The 24,023-nt window shown below is 37.8% G+C and overlaps 1 protein-coding gene across 10 annotated transcripts in view; it reads right to left on the bottom strand.

The window, feature by feature from the left end:
• Positions 1–1,464: 1,464 nt before the first annotated feature.
• The window catches only part of NAV3 (neuron navigator 3), an 879,706-nt gene continuing 857,147 nt past the window's right edge, over positions 1,465–24,023 (bottom strand). For all 10 annotated transcript variants that reach the window (XM_043446408.1, XM_043446407.1, XM_043446415.1 and 7 more), the window contains 6 exons: positions 17,326–17,480; positions 15,741–15,812; positions 14,976–15,172; positions 13,655–13,773; positions 9,512–9,715; positions 1,465–4,107 (listed from right to left, as the gene is read on the bottom strand). In XM_043446408.1, the coding sequence (XP_043302343.1) occupies positions 3,988–4,107; positions 9,512–9,715; positions 13,655–13,773; positions 14,976–15,172; positions 15,741–15,812; positions 17,326–17,480 (867 nt within the window). In that variant the 3' untranslated portion in view covers positions 1,465–3,987. The remainder of the gene's footprint in view (positions 4,108–9,511; positions 9,716–13,654; positions 13,774–14,975; positions 15,173–15,740; positions 15,813–17,325; positions 17,481–24,023) is intronic.

Below are 24,023 nucleotides of genomic sequence, written 5' to 3' on the forward strand. Positions count from 1 at the left end.
TACTTGATGTGGAGAAGAGAGACTCCAATGATTATGTATCCAGATCATCTCCTCTGAACTAAAAAGTAATATTAATTCAGTAATATTGAGTGGACATGAGTTTGAACAAGGTCTGGGAGTTGGTGATGGACAGGGAGGCCTGGCATGCTGCAGTTCATGGGGTCACAAAGAGTTGGACACAACTGAGCGACTGAACTGAAACTGAAAATAAATAAATAAAATATTTCATCTTCAAAGCAATCATATGAGTAGAAACTGAAACTATCCCATTTTACAGATTGGCAAACTGGATAAAAGACATGCTTTTATAAGACTTTAATATTACCATGAATGCATTTACAAATTCAATAATGAGAGTATTTGTTACACCACTGATGTTATTAATGTATTATAATGGCTGTGCTAATATAGTAGCTGGCATTTATTCAGTTTCCTGAGTTCCAGGCATTGTTTGAAGTGCTTTACAGATCTAAACTCAATACTCCCAACAGCCCTATGAGATAGGCACTATTACCCCATGTTATAAATGAGGACACTGAGTTTTAGAAGATGCATTCTTGGGAAAAAAAAAATACTGCTGACCTTTGAAAACACAGTAATCTGTAGGAGGTGGATATTATTCCAGTCATCCACTTGATAGGTGAGGAAACTAGGCATAAAGATTGTGAGTAACTGGCCAAGGTTACACAGACCATGATAGTGTTGGGGCCCACACTTACACAGCCTGATGCCCAATGTGTCAGAATGATGTTCAAGTTTTATATCAGCTCTGTGTTTACCTGGATAAGACGGATTGTGGAGATTTCCCAATCTCCGAAACTATGAAAAAGGAAACACTTATCAATTTTAATCTATTACTGTTGTTCGACTCATTTTAACTAATAGCTCTTTTTTTTCCCTCAACAACTGTTCTAATTTTCCTGCTTTTAGAATTAAAACCCTACTCAGAGTACCCAAATAAGCATTCCAATTACTGGTATGAAAAACCAGGGTGCTTTGAAAAAAAATTTTTCATTTTAAAGAGGGTTCCTTTTCTTTTTATAATCTCTATTAAAAATAAACCACCACCAGAAGAATTCTTCGATGTTAAAAGCATCTTTAGAGCTAAAAGGTCAAAAAAAAGTTAATGGAATAAAAACAAAGAAACATTTAAGAAGTTGATAAAATTAAGTGAATATTAACATTTTATTTTATATTAATGCTTATTTTATAATCATTTAGGTAGACTAATAATGAGTTTTCTAAAAATATTCACTGAATAAATAACTTTCATTTAAAAAGATATACCTAGTGCCTTCAATATATTTACTCATTTAAAAGCTATGAGGTCCTTTCTATGAAGAATATAAAATAAAAAATCACACACATCCTACTCATGGCTTATTAATAGTGCAAGCAACATTTTAAAGTTTGATACTTTTGGTGCATAATTATTCAATTCTCTCCACATATAGACACCACACCTTGTTGTCAATAAATAATTCCACTTTAATGGCAAAGTAATAATTTAGACAGATACAGGGTGCACATTTGCAAAAAAATATATGCAAGCTGGTTTACAAGCTAGAGGAACAATCAACCAATAGAAAATACATCACCCAGTTAAGTCCACGGACACCAAGTAGTTGCTGCCGGGGCTTTACAAAGACTACAAAACTTTTCAGATGATTTATTTCACTGTTTCTATTTACATGGTATGTTACATCAAAAATGTACAAAATATAAAATGTATACAGACAAATGTTTCACAAACTAGTTTAAGTTGTAAACTAGGCGGACCTACTGGGATGTATTGCAGGAATTTCTGTTTAATGATCATGTTTGAACTGTGGTTCTCAAAATGGCAGGGAAAGATTAGCGATTTTCTTAGATCGCATATTGTACAAGGGCCACTAGTCACGCATCCAGCTACGCATATCGACGTTTCACCACAGACGCGATCCACGTTTGAGGCTTCGAAGTCAGGGTGCCCTTTCTAGGCGCACAGTTCAGTTCCGATTTCCCTTGGGGCACTAGCACCGTGGAGGACCTACAGACGAGCGACACTCTGACGACTGCAGCGATGTCTCGCGCTGTTGTTGTTCTACAGCAACTGACCCGTGGGTGGTCACAGAGAGTAGCACCAATTGAACGTCCTGAAGTAGCACATTTTCACACGCATGGAACAAGTCTACACCGTGGCCTGGCCCTTGGGGTGATTCGTTTCCAACCTGTCCTCTCTGCGCGGTGGGAACTTCAGTCACTCCCGTCAGCTCTCATGCACTCTCTTGAAAGCCCGCCATGACAGATGCACTTTCAGACATTTTTACTTTTCCAAACATGTATTTGGCTTCATGGACAGTTTTGAAGCATGCTCACTCTAGCACTGATAGCTCCTGCATGGTCATCACAACTGTAAATACAGGACAAACACACCAGGTAACAACAGCATTGAGGGTCTGCATTCTGTATTTGTTTGCAACGTACAGGAAATCTCAGCAAGTGAAACATCTCTTAACACCCACAGGATAAAATACAATTTGTGTGTGTGTGTGTTTGTTTTGACTTGTGCAAGTTTTTTAAGTGATTATTTACAATACCTACCCAGTAGACTGTGCAAATCTAACCTTCTTTTACAGTATAAATGCTTTCTCATCCACAGTGACTTCACTGCTTCAGTGTTCTCGAATGCTGAATTTCTCATGTACAATAACACCCATCAAAACAACATGCTCAAAACTCATAATAATTAAAAAAAAAAAAAAAGAATAGGAGAGAAAAGCCGAATAGCTGTGCTCATGCTGCATCTAGTGCTTCCAGCTCTGCTGGATAAGAATTCACCATCTCCCGCCTTCTGAAACTCTTTCCCCTAGAACTGGATGGAAGATAGCCACATGGCTTAGCTTGTAAATGACAGTCAAAGAGGGTTTCTGGGTTACTTGAGTCTTTTGGAGGATAGGCAAAGCAATCTATTCACAAGGTAAAAATACTGATCTTTCTCCTATCCATTTCTTCAAAAACAAACACAAAAATAGAGATGAGGCTACTGTGTTAACTGGTGTTGTAAGTGAAGACAGTGGAAACGACCAGTGGTTCAGGATTTAAACCAACGGTTAAACTGTTGTAGAAATCGGCTTAAGGCAGTGGGACAGCACCATAGGAAATGTTCCTTCTTTTCACTGACAAGGCTCAAACAAACAAAGCCCTAAAAAGCCTGTTGTCAGTGTGGACTAATAATTGGTATAAAACTTATTATTATTTTTTTTTTAAGGGAATGGGCAGGTGGTTTCAAAAGACCACAGTGGGAAAAACAACCTTATCAAACCTGTGACTCAGACACTGAAGCGTGGGTGAAGCACAGCCTGTGATCACCGCAGCTGAGAGTGACGCTGGCCCATCTCCAGCTGGCCACAGCAGTGTTTCCCTGGGGGGTCGCACAATTCCACTTGTGCTTGCAGAGGCCTGGCCTCTTCATTTTGGAATGGGGTGAGCGCACAACACAAACGCTACTGGGGCTCCGCAACCAGCACCTTGTGGCACAAAAGAGGTTGGACGGATCAGAAGAGTGGATCCTGCTTGGGGGGAACAGCCCCTCAGAGGAAACCAGAGAAGGAACTACAAAAAAAAAAAGAAAGGAAAAAAAGGTCTGCATTGTAAACTTCTAAAGAGAAAAAACAGAAAGTCCAGTTTGGCTAACCCATGTGCAATCTTCAGTGGCCCTATCATTAGGGTCCTTTCCAGTTGAGTATTGGAGCCTTACATCACTCCACAGAGATTAAAAAAAAAAAAAATGCCTAGAAAGAAAAGCAAGTTACGCTTCCGTGTCAACTGAGCATCTTGGTGCTTCAGACTTAGTTTTGCTGCCTCCTTGGAGACCACAACTCTGGGTCAGGGCCCTGACAGGATGCTTTCATACTGGCAGTGGTTTCATGAAAATACCTTACTTTTCAAACATTTTTTTTTTTTTTTTTAAGCATAGTCTTTTCCCCTAACTTTTTTTTTCACCCTCTAGAGGGTAGATTCAAGAGACGAATCCAGAATGTCTTCATGATGGCTGGTGCTATCGCTGTCGCAGCTTTGCGTGCCCGGGTAATTGGCTGCTTCTTGGAGTTTCATCAGCATATTCATCTGAAGAAAGAAAGAGAGACATTGATGGAGGCGATGATGCATGGAGAAAGCCAGGCCCAGAAAACACACGGCCCCGAGCCACACGGAGGACCCATCTCATCCCCTCCAAGGGAAACGGAAAACACTTTTAGACTTTGACTGGCTGCCCCGGCTCCTAGACTCTTTCTCCCACGCATGACTTACAATGGCAAACCATAAGGAGAAAACAGGGCCTCTGGATACGTCTTTTATTTGCGATTGTAAATGAATACAGCTCCAACAGGGAGAGTGGGAAGGAAACTGTATCGCAGCCGGACATCTGGGCTCGTGGCTGCAGAGGACGCCAAGCTGCCCAGCTTTTTGGCTGCGAGGAGCAGAAAGCACTGAATGGAACTGAAAGTCCTGAACGTTCCTCCACGCCGACGGGCACACGGGCGTTCGCTCAGGGCCCGGGAGAGGAGGCGGGGCTGCAGGAGAATGGACCAGCTGCTTCGTACAAGCCCCCCATCTGCTGCTTAAGCGTGGACCTCGAGGGGAGGCCACCGAATGAAGCCGACCATGAGCATTTGAAGAGGCCAAAGGGAAGAATCACCATCAAGCTTCTGCGGCTATTGAGCGCCTGGCTAAAATATGATGGGTATCTCACCAAAAAGAAAAGCCACCTTCTGGAACAAGAGCAGCTGTCTCACGTTCCCCAGCCTTCTAGGACAATGGCAACGTTTGTTCTTATAAAAGGGACATGGGCAGGAAAGCAGCTGGGGAGAAAGGCAGCTAGTGTTTCCGGGTATTAGAAAATAAAAGGCAGCCACTTTGCTTGGATTTTGAGAGATCTGCAGATTCACTAGTAGAGATGCATAAAGAAATGGTGTTCAAAAGCAGACTGTGAATAAATGATTTGACAGTTTTAGAAAGCACAGAAAAATTGGTACATCTTCGGGAGGGTATGGACTTGTTTTCTTATCAAGAGTTTCTGTAAATGGTAATAATCTTTATATTGTTTAATGCATGCTAACTTTACTATTTATTATGTAATCAAAGATGTTCATTTTTTCCCCCAACTTAAAATTTAGGGAAACTGATCCAATAGAAAGGTTTGATCCAAAAGGATTCCTTAGTCATATGTTAAGCTCTGTTTGTTGATATATTCAGTGTAAAATGTGTGTTTAATTAAAAAAAAGTTTGTGAAATAAAATGACACACTGCTGCTGCTGCTGCTAAGTCGCTTCAGTCGTGTCTGACTGTGTGCGACCCCACAGACAGCAGCCCACCAGGCTCCCCCGTCCCTGGGATTCTCCAGGCAAGAACACTGGAGTGGGCTGCCATTTCCTTCTCCAAAATGACACATTGGTAATTACCAACTCCAGCAAGAATGCCTTTCTGACAAAGAAGCTATAGGTATAGCATATTTTAAAGTCATTTTAATATTTTTAGGACAATATTTTTCAACATGATTTTCTAATTCCCTGAATTTATTAACTAGCTACATAAACATATGAAAGTAGTTGGTGATAACCTCTTAAACCCAGTGAGTCATAAAGCTAAATATCTCCATCAACGTAGTGTTTCTCTCTCCCTCTCCCCTTCTCTGTCTCTCTTGAACACACACACACACACACCCCTACCTTCATGCACATTCACATTCCCTTTTTCCTTTCTTTTGTTAGTCCCTCCCTTATAAGTAGCTGGCTGTATGTTCAAGCACCTGGGTGAAGATAATTTGTTAAAAAAAAAAATTTTTGTTTTGAACACCTTTCAAGAATAGAAATGCTTTCAAGTTTATGCTTCGATCTCAGTTTAGTTACAAATACTTGAAATCACTTGAAAGCTGACTGTTATAAAAGTTTTATGGTATAATAATAGTATCATTAAAGTCTTAGGTTTTGAAAATGGTGCCATATAGTAAATATGTTCCATTAAAATAAGTTCAAAGTCTCAGATTCATGGTAAATGCATACAAAGGATTTACCGTGCCTTCTCAGAGAGTTGCTTTGTACATTCAAGTCAAAGGAGGTAGGTAAGGTTCACATCAGTCAGTAGTCTGACTGGGTAAAATCAGGGTGGATCATTATTCTCTACTAAGTATTACCTTGTGCTCTTTTCCCTTGCTTCTTTCCCAGACCCATAGTCATAAACACAGTACCTATCATTTGTAACACCCAGGTCAGGTCCTATCGTCCCTGGTATTTACACATAGGCCCGTCTTCCAGCCTCTATCCTCTTTCTTTTAACCTGCCCTCTATTCTATTACCAAGGTGATCTGAAAATCTAATAAGTCCTTTGCCCAAAAATCTTTGGCGGCTCCCCATTTTCTGTGTGGTAAAAATTTAACTTCCTACAAGATAAACAAGGATTCACATGACATATCAATTGTAGACTTCTGTAGCTTTAATTCTTTCTGTCCCTTCTATTCTAATTCCACAAATTTGTATACAGCTCCCTAAACTCATTATTTTTATTGTACTGTTTCATCATGTTTAACTTGCTGTTTTTTAGATTTTGGATCGTCTCTATCCAACCTCATTATTCATTCATGAACTTTTATTCATCCTTCCAGACCTACCTCAAGCCTCTCCTCCTCTGAGGAGCTTTATCCTAACCACTTCCTCAATAGACTTACAACTTTACCTAGAATACACTTCTATCATTATTGCACTGTAATTTATATATGTAGATATCTTTCTCCATGGCTGGACTATGAGCTTCTTAATGTCAGAAATGATATTGATTTTATGATCACCAGGATTTAGCCCTGAGTACATACTTATTATTTACTAATATTTACTGAATGAATGAGTCTGTTGATGATGAATACACATTATATTTTTAAATACTGTGAGATGTGCCAAAAACTTACATCCTTGTTCAGAGTCAAAAATATATTACTGACAATGAGGTTTTCTCTGAGTACTTCTGATTTAGATTGGACTGCAAATATGTTTTTAACTTATGTCAGTCATTATAAAAATATTGAGCAATAAACACAGAGAGATATTTCCTAATCAGAATGTGTCTGATTCACAGATATTTAGATGAGAAGGTTTTGTTATTTAATATGTCAAACATCATAACCCCTTGTTCTTTAAGATGTTGAGTGAAGCAGAAGGTTAGGAACTGGAGATTTTTTTTTAAACCAAATTCTCATTCAGAATGTAGACATTCTGATCCCTTTTCTAAAGTATAAGATAAGACATCTGGAGTCAGGGAAAAGAATGATTAATGGGTTTAGCTCACCAGGACTGTGTCTACTGGGAAAATTTGGGACATCTCCTAAACATCCCATACTCTATAGGATAACCCTGAAAACAAACCTTATAAACACCTTACCTTTATCAGGAACTGTATGAGAAACTGCAAAGAGAGAACTGGAAATTATAAAAAATTCAGAAGAAATAACCCATATTTGTACTGTAAGGCTTATTTTTTCTCTATTACATATGAATGTGAGAGTTGGACTATAAAGAAAGCTGAGAGCCGAAGAATTGATGCTTTTGAACTGTGGTGCTGGAGAAGACTCTTGAGAGTCCCTTGGACAGCAAGGAGATCCAACCAGTCCATCCTAAAGGAAATCAGTCCTTAATATTCATTGGAAGGAATGATACTGAAGCTGAAACTCCAATATTTTGGCCACCTGATATGAAGAACTGACTCATTTGAAAAGACCCTGATGCTAGGAAAGACTGTAGGTGGGAGGAAAAGGGGATGACAGAGGATGAGATGGTTGGATGGCATCACTGACTCAATGGACATGAGTTTGAGTAAACTCTGGAAGTTGGTGATGGACAGGGAGGCCTGGCGTGCTGCAGTCCATAGGGTCACAAAGAGTCAGATACGACTGAGTGACTGAACTGAACTGATGAGGAATTACTTATTGTGCAGTCACAGTTTTGTGGAATTCAAACCAATTTCGCCACCACTGTTGTTTAGTTATTTAGCTATGTATGAGCCAAAGGGCCAGACACTTGTTATAAAAATGTGAGTTCAGGTCCTCAAGAAGTTTATGAAAGTGAAAGTTGCTTAGTCATGTCTAACTCTTTGGAAGCCCATGGATAGAGTCCATGGAATTCTCCAGGCCAGAATGCTGGAGTGGGTAGCCTTTCCCTTCTCCAAGGGATCTTCCCAACCCAGGGGTAGAACCCAGGTCTCCCACATTGCAGGTGGATTCTTTACCAGCTGAACCACCAGGGAAGCCACGAATACTGGAGTGGGTAGACTATCCATTCTTGACTGGATTTTCCTGACCCAGAAATTGAAGTGGGGTTTCCTGCACTGCAGGGGGATTCTTTACCAGCTGAGCTACAAGGGAAACCTCAAGAAATTTATAGTTTAGATCAAATGTCCTAAATAAGAGATCCCTGGGCTCTAAGTAGGTCAATGTATATTTCTTGTGACTTTATGGAACTTTTTGAAATAATATGGAAAATCTTCTGTGTGCATGCATTTTATCAGGAAAAAAAATCATGAAACTTTATCAGATGGTTCACATGTAAATTCCAAGATGTTCAAAATGGTCAGCTGAAATGACGATGATGTATATGTGTTGTGGTTATTAGTGTAAGGATATTCCACAAAGTATCAAGTCATAATTTTATGTCTTTAGGCATGGTTGCAGACTATGATTTAATCATTTCCTTTTCTGTTTAAGTAACATAAGGACCTTTATCTCAGAATGTCTTCTTACTGTATTAGTTATTCAGTGACTTCTTTAGCCAGAATAGTAAGCTAACAAACACATTACATTTGAGACAGATTTATGGAAACTCATCTCTAAAAATAAAAAATACATATGAAAATAAAGTTATTTTACTAAGAACAGCATGTACTTAGTATTTCCAGAGTATTCATGCTTCAGGGTTTTATTGACTTATAGTATGATTTCCAAGAATGCAATCTGAGAAAGGCAGGGAATAATAACCCTCTGATTCCCCAGTCAGTTCATTCTTCTCTATTGTTGGCAATGGAGTTCTAATCCTAAATTTAGTTAGACTAAATTTTATATGTAAAATGTAAAATTGATACATGTAAAATATTCTTTAGTTCTTCAAGTATAGATTATATTCTTTTTTTGTCATTTTAGAACAAAATTCAGCTTTTTCTTAGATACCTAATGAATTGAGTCCTGCAATGTTTGAAGTTTATTTATTTATAATTTTCTGCTTAGTAAAAGAAAAATTATGGCCTCAGAGTTCAGCCTGGTTTAAGTGTTTTTGATTATTTTTAAGTATACAAGTTTGGTCTTTTGTTTTAAGAGTTTCACCCAATGAAAGTAGGCCAAAGGTAAAAATTTGAAAACTTAGTACCAACATCAGGACAATCTCAAATATTGCCCAGGAAAATGAATTAATGTCTCTGATACAAATGACTACATACTAGTGACTGCACACTGTGGTCAAGATCAGACAGGAAGAATCAAACATCAGCTTCTCACCAGGGGGTCCCCCTCTGTGTCAGTCTGTGGAATGTGCTTTGAGGTTGTAGCTTCCTTCGTGGATACACAGCCCTCATACCCAACATCTTCTGGTCGCAGCTGAAGTAATGCTGGGCCTTCCTGAGGCAGAGATGCTGAGCTCCATGGGTATGTATCAAGCACCCATTTGGAGGGATCTTCCCAAGGTGCTCGTTTTCCATACATCTAAAAAGTGATCACATATTTAGCACATATAAAATGAATTTCTTGTTTTTTTTTTTTTTCTGCCATGCAACTTGCAGAATCTTAGTTCCCAGAACAGGGATTGAACCCAGGCCCTCAGCAGTGAAAGCCTGGAGTCCTAACCACTGGACCACCAGGGAATTCCCTGCATCCCTGTTCAGTACGGAAGTGACTTACTAATGGCGCACTGAGTCCTTATGGGACTTTCAGGGGAATGAAGTGCGCATATGCTATTTTCCAGATTTTAAACTATCTGTCTGTAGAGTTCACTTTAAACTTGAAGGCTAGACAAAATAAATCTGAATATCTAGAATAGATGGTCAGCATTTGGGGGAGAGCATGAGGGAGGTTTATTTTAAATACATGAAGAATGACTACCCACATCTGTCTTGTTAGCAATTTTACAAAATAAATGAAAGCTCAACATTGAGAAAGGAAAGTTCCAGTAATAGAGAAATAAAAAGATTCATGCTAGACACTAAATGCCTTTATTTACTAAAGTATACTTTGGAAAGATGATGAATAAAAGAGATTTCTTTTCTCTACTTCATTCTACTCAGATTTTCCTTGAAAATAACCATCCTTCCCCTAACAACCATTTCTGTCAGATTAATTTCCTCTATAATCTCATTGCTTCCTATTAAAGCTTCTTTGAGATATTTGTTTGTAAGACCACTAGTACAGAGGAAAATTATGGGAAATGAAAACTTTGTCAGAACGCCTCTGGAAGAATAAAGTTGATAAGAAAGAGATTATAAAGCCTGGTTAAAATATGGGTAGTGGAGTAGAGGGCAGATGAACACAGGCGATGTTAAAAAAATTTTTAAACTGGAAGCAAAGCCAAAACCAAACTAGAAACAGCACACTGAGGAGACAGCGGTTGGAGGGCTTGGGCGGGGGGCGGGGGGGAGGGGGGGAATACAAACCAGAGGCATAGAAGGAAAGGTTAAAATTAAAAGTAGAGGGCAGTAACAAAGCTACACTAGTTCTTTGATGGACTTTCCTACTCTACTGAGGGCGATCCTAGTTACTAGGTGTATATTTGGATCCAGACAGCACCGAATACCAGCGTGAAGCTTTTCATCTGGTTTGCTGTGCTTCCGTGAGACAAAAACAAAATGGCGGATGTGGAGGCCATGAAAGGCCCAGTCTGCTTGGAACAGTCTTTTGAGTTTCTCCTGGGGAAGGTGCCTGGGGTTGTGGCAGGCTTGCCTTAAGGGAAAAAAGTTCAGGTCTTGATATCTGCACATCTAGGGGATAACAGTAGGGGTAGTAATCAGTTTTTTTTTTTTTTTTAATAGTTCTATTATTTTGGAGTAGAAATTGTCTCTCAGTTAAAAATCTACATAGATTGCTATACAACTTGCTACACAACTTAAGTTAATTGAGGGAAAGTATATAAATCTTGGGACGGAAACATTGCAAAAAGAATATGAAAGTCTAGCAGAATCAATTGATGATGTCCAGAATCATCATGGACAGCAAAATTGGGGGTGACCAATAAAAAGGTAAATAGGCACAATTCTGTATTTCAGAGTAAAGTAGATGTTATAGAAAAAGAAATGAAAGAAGAGACATTTAAATATTCAGAAGGAGATGATCTGATTGCTGACATTTCAAGAAAGAATCATCAGAGTAAAAATCAGAATTCAGTGCATCATGGTATTTTTTCAAATTAGAACATCTGGCAAAGAGTATTTGCCATATGGTTCCCCACCAAAGCATCAGCCTTCATTTGAAGAGAAAGTATTCTATTCCTCTCAACTCAGATTTTCATCTTTGCAACCATGCTTTATTTTTCCACCTTTTGTTCCAGTTCATAGTTCTCTGTTGCCAGTGGATCCAAGAAAATGGTCCATGACATATGTGATTTCTCTTCTTCCTGTTCCTCCAGAAGTCATATACGGACCATTCCAAGAACATCATCTGCCAACAGTCTTCCAGTCCAGCATATCCTTCAGTAGTGATGATAACTCTCTACTCACCAAAGGGTTTTCCTTTTTTCTCAAAGTGCTGTATCTGCCTCCTGCCACCTCTGTTCCCCGCAAGCCTCAGCTACTCCCTATGTTGCAATTGATCCAACTTTCACTCTAACCTACTAACAAACATCGAGAACCACAGCAGAAAACTTGAAATATTTTTATTCCTCTTCAAAAAAAAACTTTTTTGGAGTATCTCTCAGCTTGGGGAACTGGTATTATCTCAGTGATCATGACTTATCTGGAATGGTAATTCTCAGGATGGTGCTTTATAAATAATGATTTGAACATTAAAAATGCTACATACTTCTAAAAAATGAGATTTAAGGATTTTTAGCTATTACTGTTTTTGAGTTTTTAAAACCCTTCTAATTCTTCCAATATATTAGCAAATGAATACAAAATAAGGAAAATTTAATATATAAAGATTTGGATAATAGTTTACTAATGCTGAAATAGTATCTAGAGGAACACATAATTTAAATATTAATTTAAAAATCATGACCTCATGAATATTTTAAATAAATTTTCATACAAATATATGATGCTTTTGGAACAAATCACTGAAACCAAGAGACCCAACTCACTTCTGAGATAGCATAATAGTTTTAGAGGAATCTTCACATGTGCTATGTTATACTTGGAAATAAAAACTTTTGGCACAGTCTTTAACTTTGTTGGAGACATTTTCTCAGGCTGGTTTGGCTCATACCATTAAAAATATGAAACAGAGTTATTTAAATCTGCGGTAGAACCAGTTGATAGCATTCCCTAGGATCATTACCTCTGTACATTCAGAACATCCTCATAATATTCATCATGTTCACCATCCTGTTAGTTCTAAATCACTGCCATGCCCTTCTACAAGGTGAGGAAAGCATAAGGAACTGAAAGGAAGTGAAATGAAGGAAAATAGACAACCAATTTTTTTTAGACAGTGATATAAAGACTTAACACAGAACTGCAGATGACAAAATGTGAAAAACATGAAGTATATCTTAATTCTAGCAGCACTTGTGATAACCAGAAATAGAGATGCCTAAAACTGAGAAATAGAGAAAAGCAAAAACTGCCTAAAGCTTGGCTGAGTTATTGTAAAGATGACTGGATTTTTCTGCCACAAGTTTGGTGATTATACAACACGAATCTTAAAAAAATTCACACAAGATAAGGAAAAAAATCAAGACTTACGGAAAAGGGATGATATATTTTGTTGAAAAAGGGTTTTCTTATTAGTGATATATTTTGATTTCTTAGTTAAGAGTAAATAGAAGGGGTGGTTGCAGGGCCTTGTGATGTAAGGTAGAGGAGGGAGGAGCAGAGATGCTGCTAAACCAACCTGTCACAGTTTTTAAAAATCAAATGCCTTAGATTTAGAGCACTTTTAAAAACAGAAAGGGATTTTGCAAGGGATGTTAAAGGGCTTCAAACAATGAAACATCCTAAAGCAGAGAATCTATTAATATAAGCACAAACTACTTGCTACAGATTATATAAGAGGAGAATAAGTGGGGAATTTCCTAGAGATCCAGTGCTTCTGCTGCAGGTAGAATGGGTTTCATCCCTAGTCAGGGAAGGTCTTGCATGCTGTGTGGCATAATAAAAAAAAAAAAAAAAAGGAAGAAGAGAACAAATGACCAAGGTCCATATAAACATGCCTGTTTTATAAGATGCAGAACTGTGCAATTAACTAGCTATCTAATAAGAACAGTTTGTAAATATTGATGGCAATAAATTTGGCCTTCGATGTGTTCTTGTTAGAATTCTTTCTCCTACATATTTATTCTCAGAAAAAATGTATTAGAAACTGTTTGTTCTTTCAAGCTGCCTTTATTTTTCTGCACAAATCAGAAAAATGATTTTTTGGTTTTTTTTGCTTTTAAAGGATGATTTTTTTTTCCATTTGGTTTTTTAAAACAGTTGAGAAAATTGAGTACTATACCTGCAGACCTTCTCTCACTGCCTCCAGAATATAAGGTACCAAAGAATAGTTCCAGAGATCCATGAACCATACTCTAGAACCTTCTACATCCATGGGACAAGGAAGGAAAAGTCGAGGGCCTGAGAAGTAAGAAATAACAAGCCATTTTTGAGAATCCCTGTATTTAGCAATCTAAACACATATTTAGACACTGTTCTGGGGGAATTAATATGCTTCTTACAGGATTCTTAGAAAATTATCATTGTGGTCAGCTTAATTATTATCAGTGCTTTACTGAAGATCCATCTTCAGGACCCTCCTTTATTTTTACACTAAAATCTTAGTCTAACACATAACATTTTAGTATTAGGAGAAACCTTAAAGGTCATAATCCAATCAATCTGCTCCATTTTACAAATGACAAAACTATGATGGAATGAACTGTCAAATATAAAATATGTCATTATTTGCCAGAAGTGGGCCTCTGCTGTGGTCTTCTGATCCCAATTGTAGAATTGTCTTAATTCTTTCCACACTGTGCCTTTAGTGAGCATATCTTTCTGATCCACAGCAAGGAAAAGGGGACTTTTTTGTGTGCAACTTAAGAAGGAATATAAAAATAAACATCTTCATGCCAACTTAAGAGAACTCAAACAATTTTATCTTCATGAAAATATAAAACACCTAAATTATCTTAAAATAAAATCTTCTCTCATAACTATAATTGATATGAGCTATAAGCTAAAATTTGTTTTTAGCATAAAAATGACAATGTATGACAAACCCACTGGAAAAAAAAAAAAAAAAGATACTCTAAAAAGATAGTTTGTTTCACATGGCTACCTGACTTTTAGTTGTCTATATTAAACTAATATAGTTGTCTACATTAGTTGATGTTAGCAAAGTTTCATGCTTGTATGCGTGCTAAGTCTTTTCAGTCATGTCTGACTCTTTTCAACCCTAAGAACCGTAGTCTTCCAGGCTCTTCTGTCCATGGGATTTTCCAGGAAAGAATCCAGGAAAGAATACTGGAGTGGGTTGCTATGCCCTCCTCCAGGGGATCTTCCCATCCCTGGGACTGAACCCACATCTCTTATGTCTCCTGCATTGGTAGGCAGGTTTTTTACCAGTAGTGCCACCTGGGAAGCCTCAGTAAACTGTAATAGTCAGATGAAAAGACACAAAGCTTGAAGGCAAACTTTCAGAAGAAAAAAAAATGAAAAAAAATTTTGGAAGCTTCAAAAACATTAGCTTCAGTTGTTATTTTCTACTTCCAATCTGGCTATCTTTACCAAGTACTCTTAGTTCCTGGAAAATGGCATATTGCAATTTTGCAACTCACCAATTGTAACATCAGAAGAACTGTGTGTTTCCAAAAAACTGTTGAGATGATGCCACGTCTTGGGAATCCAGTCTATAATTTTGACTAGGTCATTATTGCGAATGTTCCTTTCAATTTCCATCTCTATCAGTTTCCTTCGAAGATATCTGCCTAAAAAGCCTTTCACTGGCTCTGTGTGGTTTGCACATAGTACCCACCTATAAAAAGAAAAGAAAAAAAACAATCAAAACCAAAACCCAGGAATCCTTATATAAATTAAACTTTAAGTCAACAGTGATTCTCTCTCCAATATAAAGTAATAATGTTCCTATTTCAGTTGGAGGCCATATGTTAATGATCAAAGAGATGAGACAGTCTATTAACATTAGAGCTAAGCTGTTTGTAACTTTTCTTTCTGAGCTAAAGAGAAGCTCATGTGCGTCACAGCAGTGTGTGGGAGTGTGCACGCTGAGCACTCTTCTGTAGGAGAATCACAAATCCTGAAATAGGAACTCTCTTCACATTTCTCACATTTAGAAGAAAAGTGCTCTACTTTAGCTGTGACATAGTGAGCAGGAAAAACATTTCTTTTTTCTTGTTTTTTAAAGAAACACTTCTGATTATAGGTCAGGGATCACAAAATGTCTGCTTGAGAAAGAGTGTCAGAAGAAGTGAGAATTATTTCCACACCCCAGGTTACCGATTCGTCAGTGTACAAATGGAAAAAAACAACCACCAAAAGCAAACAGAAAAGAGACAATACAAACAATTCCAACTTATTTTTACCTGAAATTGTGATGTAGCTCTAAATTTGGTGACGAAGAAACTCCCTGATTCATTGTTCCAATAATATATGGACTGGGGGAAAAAAAAAAGAAAATGTATATGCATTAAAGGTAAAAGATATTAATACATTAAAATTGTCTCAGAAAATAATTTGGATAAACATGTATTCTTCCATTTTAACATTATGCTGTAAAAGGGTAATTTTATAACGTTAGGTTGGAAAATGACAAAGATCACTGAAGTAGAATTAAGATTTGGGGTTCTAATTTCAGCTCTGGCATCCTAGCCAAATCATTTTAATCATTTTCCCTCTCTAATCCCATGTTTACTCATATATAAAATAAAGAGATTAGACAGAATAATCATAGGGATCTCATCCCACCCTAACATCTTATGATTCTTTTGCTTATAATCCAATTCATTAATTTTTCCTTTATTATTTCATATTTCTAGCAGAGATAACTGGGATACTTGCACCATTGAAACTAACATTTATGCAGTTGTTCTTACATGTTCTTTTTTAGAGATCATACTACAGTGAATCTTAAAAATATTTTCAGATTTTTTATACCCTACTTTAACCTTTTATCTCATGTAAATAGTTAAACATTAGAATCACTAAGGACAAAGGTATATCTGAATGTAATAAATTTACTTCTATAGGAAAGTTGAATTTAAACTTTACCATGGACTAAAAATGAAACAGTTCTATAGCCTTGTTCTAGTTCTTAATTTCCCTGATTCAAACATTCTGTTATTGATAATAGTCAATAATAGGGCTTCCCTTGTGGCTCGGCTGGTAAAGAATCCACCTGCAATGTGGGAAACCTGGGTTCGATCCCTGGGTTGGGAAGATATACTGGAGAAGGGAAAGGCTACCCACTCTAGTATTCTGGCCTGGAGAATTCCATGGACTGTATAGTCCATGGTGTCACAAAGAGTTGGACATAACTGAGGGACTTTCATATCACATCACATAGCCTCGTTCTAGTTCTTAATATTTCTGATTCAAACATTCTCTTGTTGACAATAGTCTTCCAGACTTTTATCATACATGTAGAAGTTAATATCATCAAGTAAATACTATTGCTAAAAAGCACCTGGGACACAGTTGTTGAATGAATAAATAGACGTTATAAGGGATACACAGAAATTCTTTGTAAACATGGTATAATAGTAATGAAGGCTTCTCAAATTAATGGCCTCCACTGCTGCTGCTGCTGCTAAGTCGCTTCAGTTGTATCCGACTCTGTGCGACCCCATAGACGGCAGCCCATCAGGCTCCGCCGTCCCTGGGATTCTTTAGGCAAGAACACTGGAGTGGGTTGCTATTTCCTTCTCCAATGAATGAAAGTGAAAAGTGAAAGTGAAGTGGCTCAGTCGTGTCCGACTCTTCGCGACTCCATGGACTGCAGCCTACCAGGCTCCTCCGTCCATGGGATTTCCCAGGCAAGAGTACTGGAGTGGGGTGCCATTGCCTTCTCCGAACGGCATCCACTATAGGTCTTAAAAGGAATAAAGGCACAAGAATGCAAATTTGATCACCACTTTTCATACTTGATCATTCAAAATATTTCAAGCATACCATTTATTGTATTTACAGTTGAGAAAACCATTGAAGATATCACTCAAAGAGCCCACATGATGAAGATTATCTAGAATTATTACAACTGGAAGCTCTGCACCATTATTATCAGCACTGCATTGTTCAGCCAGGTTAGCTAGATACTGTTGCAATTCCTTTAAAAAATAAAGAAAACAAACACATCAATGATAAATTCATACTAATGGTAAGCAATTCATAATTTAGGAATAATGCATTTTGTCTTCCATCTGATTTCTGTGATTAAAACTCATAGATATAAAATCTTATTCTACAAAGCAAAAAACATATAATGTTGAAAGTGTACATTTTTAAAGGAAAGAGAAAAGCCAGTACAGAACATCTGAAGCCAATATAAAACTGTAAACACAAGGACATATTTCTCAGTTGTTCTCTCCCTGGAAGAAAGGCAAAAAAAAAAAAAAAAAAGATTTCTTGATATGAGCTCTTATGGTAAACCATAAATATTGAGACTCCATTCTTACTTTTGATATAATTATAAAAATGGATTTTAGCAAGCCTTATAATTTGAGGTATAGACTAAATCCAAAATGATACCCCTAAATTTCCACTTAGTCTCTAAACGTCTTAATCATTTTGATGAGGTGCATCTGAAAATACAGCCCTGGGACTCAAATAAAACTGTGGTTGGTTGGTTGTTTGATTGACTTATTTGTTATCTGCATGCAACTGTTGTAGTTTAAAACAATGACAAAAGTTGTTATATTTCATTGGGTCACTTGACATTAGCATTTAACATTTATTAAGTTTCTTGGTTCTTTACAGGTATTTTTCCTTTCTAATAGCTTTTAATCTAAATATGATAACCAGTTCACTGATTGCTGTCACAGATGGGTAGGCCAGAAACATAATTAGGTTTCTTAGAATTATCCTAATCAGTAAGAGCATTTCCATAATATTTGCATATTTACAATGACATTTTCAATTTGTAAATCTTGAGCAGGGTTAAAATCAATTTCATGATGGATTTTGAAAATAATGAATAGAATTCCAAATGATAAGTATGTAGTTTTTTATTCTTTCAACACAGATTTAGCAAGTGCCTACTTTGTGCCAGGTACTCTGGCATCCAGGATTTAGAGCTTACTTCTACATTCCAGGCATTAGAGTTGACAGACAAAAGGGCAGGCCAATAAGTAAATCACAGTGCAGTGTGATAAGTGAAATGCACAAAGCACTATAGAAAAACTAAAGAGAGAGATCTACTTCAGATTTAAGGCTCAGAGAAATAGGCTATGGGGGTGGGAGGTATAACAGAAGAATAAGGAGTAAAGCAGAAGAGCTGGAAGATATGAGTGTGTGATGTGTTTGGAGAAATACTAGTGGTCTGCTTTTGCAGAAAATGGTACATGGTAGCAGTGATCAATGAGAGAAAACAGAAAAGACTGAATCCATGCAGAGAAATTTGGATTTTACTATATAAACACAAACACCATTCATATGCTGCTGCTGTTTTGACAAGGGTAGAGAATTTATCAAAGAAAACATATATATGAAGGATTTGTCGTTGTTCAGTAGCTCAGTCATGTCTGACTCTCTGTGACCCCATGGACTGTAGCACACCAGGCTCCCCTGTTCTTCACCAACTCTCAGAACTTGCTTGAACTTATATCCATTGAATCGGTGACGCCATTTAATCATCTCATTCTCTGCTGTCCCCTTCTCTTCCTGCCTTCAATCTTTCCCATCACCAGGATCTTTTCTAATAAGTCAGCTCTTAGCATCAGGTGGCCAGAGTACTGGAGCTTCAGTTTCAGCATCAATTCTTCCAATGAATATTCAGTGTTGATTTTCTTTAGGATTGACTGGTTTGATCTCCTTGCAGTCCAAGGGACTCTCAAGAGTCTTCTTCAACATCACAGTTCAAAAGCATCAATTCTTCAGTGCTCAGCCTTCTTTATGGTACAACTCTCACATCCATACATGACTACTGGAAAAACCATAGCTTTGACTATATGGACTTTTGTTAGCAAAGTAATGTCTCTGCTTCTTAATATGCTGTGTAGGTGTCATAGCTTTACTTGCAAGGAGCAAGTGTCTTTTAATGGAGATGCTTGAAGGACAGGATGATAAATTAGAAATGGAAAAACCAATCAAGATGCTTACTGCCTTGAGTAGGTTAGGCACATACAATATGCAGATAACTACAATTCACAGTGGAAAATAATACATTACCTCAAAAGAGTATACAACAAAGATTTTGTTCACTGCATATAAAGGTTACTTGTGGCTTCTGGGAAAGACTTTCTGATGGCAGTACTATTTGCTATTAACTTTTTATTCTAAAGGTTAGGCAATATTTTGATGCTTAAAAATGGAAGACTAGCTTTCCACATAGAGATAAAGGCAAAACACAAAAATATGAGCTCCACGTAGGAAAGAACTAGTAGTATGTGTTTTGTGAAAGAGTTGTAAATAAATTGGAAAGAAAAGTTTGCAACTTTGAATGATTGCTAAGACTACTGAACTTTTCCTACTGACAGTGAAGAAACATTGACTATTTTGGAGATCTGCGTAATGTAGCCAGAATCATGATTTTGAAGTGAGGTAAATATATTGTTTAACTCTATACTCTGAGCACATCATGAGAAAAGGTGGGCTGGATGAGTTACCAGCTGGAATCAACATAGGTGGGAGAAATAGCCACAACCTCAGATATGTGGATGATACCACCCTAATGGCAGAAAGAAACAGGCAAACAGGAACTAAAGAGCCTCTTGATGAGGGTGAAGGAAGAGAGTGAAAGAGCCAGCTTAAAACTAAATACTAAGAAAAAAACCAAGATCATGGCATCCAGCCCCATTATTTCATGGTAAATAGAGGAGGAAAAGGTGGAAGTAGTGTCATATTTCCTCTTCTGGGGCCCTAAAATCACTTCGAATGGTGACTGCAGCCATGAAATCAGAAGATGTTTGCTTCTTGGCAGGAAAGTTATGACAAACCTAGACAGTGTGTTGAAAAGCAGAAACATTACTCTGTCGACAAAGGTCCGTATAGTCAAGGCAATGGTCTTCCCAGTGGTCATGTACAGTTGTGAGAGTTGGACCATCAAGAAGGTGGGGAGGTGAAGAACAGATGCCTCTGAACTGTGGTGCTGGAGAAGACTCCTAAGAGTCCCCTAGACAGCAAGGAGATCAAACCATCAATCTTAAGGGGAATCAACCCTGAATATTCGTTGGAAGGACTGATGCTGAGCTGAAATTCCAGTATTTTGGTCATCCGATGTGAATAGCTGACTCGTTGGAAAAGTCCCTGATGCTGGGACAGATGGAGGGCAGAAGGAGAAGAGGGCATCAGAGGATGAGATTGTTGGGTGGCATCATCACTGATACAAGGGACATGAACTTGGGCAAACTTCAGGAGATGGTGAGGGACAGGGAGGCCTGGCCTGCTGCAGTCCATGGAGTCACAAAGAGTCAGACACAACTGGGCAACTGAACAACAAGTATATTGTAAAGGAAGAAGAGAAATCAGCCAAGAGAATACCGAAATTGCTGAAGCCAAGACACACTGTGGGACTCCAGAGGAATAACAGAAGTATGGGAAGATTTTTGACCTAGAGCAGACAGCAATGGGGAGTCACTGCTGGATTTTAAAGTGGTCAGCTTTTAATTATGAAAAGACATTCTATTTCCACGATGTGAAAGCAAAAAGAGACAGAGAGAGAGAATTGGAATTTAATGGAAGTTGTAAATCAAGCAGTTAGTAAGCAACTGCAGTAGCCCAGGTAAGTGATAGAGTGTTCATTTGGATGGGAGGGTGGTGGCAGCCGAGATGGATAGAAGAAGATGCATTTGTGATACATTTTCAGAGTTGAAATTGGCATTTCTAAACATGCATATTTACTATGCTAATGGAAACTTATCTGTAAGCTAACAGAAGTGTCTATCATATGGAAGACGGGCATGGCTAATAGTGTCCAACTGGACACTATTAAGTTCAAACAAGGGAGCTATCCAGATAAGAACAGATGTGAGGGAGAAGAGAATGGTGAGGAATATTTTCATTCACTGGAAGGTGAAGGAAAAACAGTCAGTGGACGACACTAAGAAGGAGCTTGCTAGAAGGTAGGAGGGAAACAAGGAGTGAATTCCATAATCATGAAAATGAGAACAATTTCTAGAAAGGGGGATCAATTATAGTAATCTGGTATACATAAATCAAAAGAGAGAAAGGAGGAGGTAGGCGAGGGGAGAGGAGGAAGGGGAGGAGGTGAAGCAGGGAGGCGGTTGGGGGAGGGAGGTGGGAAAAGGGAGGTGGAGAAGCTTGACTTGGATTTGGTAAATAAGAAATCACTGGGTAATTTCTGAAAAAATAGGGCTATAAGATTCTATTACAGTTCTCTTTTGTCTTGAGACTGGTAGCTGATTCCTTTGGGAATCATTCAGTCAGAAGTAGAAATAGGCAAATACAAATAATTCAGTCATATAAATTGAGTCTTTTTTTTTAAACCCCATTTTTAAACCCCTTCATGATCTTCACCCTAGCTTAACTGGGGTAAAATCTTGGATTGAAATATTGATGAATTAGCATTAGGAGTTTCATGTCCAAGATCTAATAAGGCAGAAAAAAAAAAAAAACCAGGTATATCTACCAGATGGATATTGATAATGAGATTAATCCCATACTTTGAAAATATACACAGAACACAGCAGTTGCATAAAAACTATTCATCACTGCTTCCCCTCATTTTGACTCTAGACACACTCAAAATGAATCTGCCAAGTCCAGCTTTCTGATCTTTTCCCACCTAACATTCCAAATGGCTTCAGCTGGCCACATATTCTTTACTAAATCCATCTCTAGCCTTCTGGGCCCACTATATCAAATGTCACAAAGTGTAACTGTTTATGTGTTCTGCTTTCAGTCAAAATATTCCAGCTGGCAGCTCAAGAGAGGGCTTGAAGAAAGGGAAGAGGGGCAGAATGTAAAATGCAGAGACACCAAAAACATGAAAAGGTTTTTTCTCATTTGATGGTTTATTGTTGGACTTTTTTGGAATCAGTGAGTACTTTGCGCCTTTGTCCCTTCAGAGCTATCCGAGGCATAGCACAAAGCATGTCAGCAGTTACGAAGCTCGGTTTCTCAGGGAAGTCATTGACCTCACACCTAATTCACCATTTACTTTAGTAAACCGACACTTAGCTGTGCCTCCCACAGTTCTAACCTGCCATCCCCATCTCCTATACCACTCTCACATACCATCAACTCCATGAAAATAACTGTGAATTCTCTAACATTGTGGCAAGAACTGGCCAAATTCTCTGGCCAGGACCTGGCATCCAGCATTGCTGACAGCTCATTCAAATCTTACAATCATAGAGAAATAATAAACATTTGTTAGTTGTATTTTGCGCTTTCTTGGTGACGAATGCTATGTGATTTGTCTGTGGATTTCTTCCTATAACTGTTTTCTAGCATCATTCATTCTGTTCACTTTTGTCATGCTTTATTACTTTATAATAAAAAAGATTAAACTGACCTCATAATGGCACAAGTGATTTTATTCAGAAAAACTAGAAAATGAGAGTGCTGGCTGTATTTGCTCAAATTTTAAAGGCCATATAAATTGTTATTGCTTAAAAATATCTCCAAGCACTAAACATTTTTTAACTGAAATAAAAATAACTTAGATATAACAGTGTACTATGGAATGAGGCAAAATTTAGAACTAATGTAAGTTACCCTACTTTATTTTAGCATGTCAAATTGTATCCTGAGGAAGGCCGGTTAATTTGACTCACAATTTGACTTTAAGTGATTCTCCAACTTTATCAGAGTACCATTTCCTCTAATAAATCTATTCTTCTCCTACTTTCCAACCAGTTGCTTTTTTTTCAGAAAGGAGGTAACTTCTAAAGAGCTCTTTCACATTAACATTAAGGAAAAATCAGTAGTTAAGATATGTCAATTCTATCATTTTGGCTGAAAAGAAACAAAATATGTTAAAGCTTTTAAATAAAGCTATGAGGAGACCCAGAATTCACTGGAGGCTTTAAATACGTAGGCTGAAGCAAACAAACAACTGTGTCTTCTGCTTTTACTTAGAGAAGAGTTTAATATTCCGTCTCACGTGCCATGTCTCTCTACCTGAAATGAGACTGTTTGGTTCGTCAGCAACTGAATAGTGCTGAATTCCAAGGATGTAGTCAGAATTCACGTGCTCTATTGAGTCAACATTAGGAGATAACATCATGCCTTATACACAACTCTGTTCTCCTTGAAAAATACATATAAGACAATGTGAACAAAGGTCTGTGTGTGTCACAGGGGTGGGTGGTCTGTGTGGGTCTGTGTGTATTTGTATAAGAAATACTCTTTGGAGCCAAGAGCTATAATTAGTAACTGTGGGCAACCCTTAGACAGTGCTTGCTATGTGTACTATTCTGTTTCCCTGCTTCTATTTGTCTCTCTCTCTCTGTCTTTCTCTCTCTGTCTCACAGACAGTCACTCCTTTAGTCCTTAACACAACTTCACTATTTCCCCCATTTTATAGCTGGGAAAACTGAGGCACAAAGAAATTCAAGAATCAGCCCTAGGTTCCACAGTTGGTCGGTGTCATGAACTTGATGAACTATTCAGGCATTTTTGTTCAAGAAATTAAACATCTTTCAAGAATTTAGTGGTTTTGGGCTGCTTTGGGGAGTCATGTTTATTTT

Source organism: Cervus canadensis, chromosome 25, assembly GCF_019320065.1.
Source record: "Cervus canadensis isolate Bull #8, Minnesota chromosome 25, ASM1932006v1, whole genome shotgun sequence".
In the NCBI taxonomy this organism is placed as follows: Eukaryota; Metazoa; Chordata; class Mammalia; order Artiodactyla; family Cervidae; genus Cervus; species Cervus canadensis.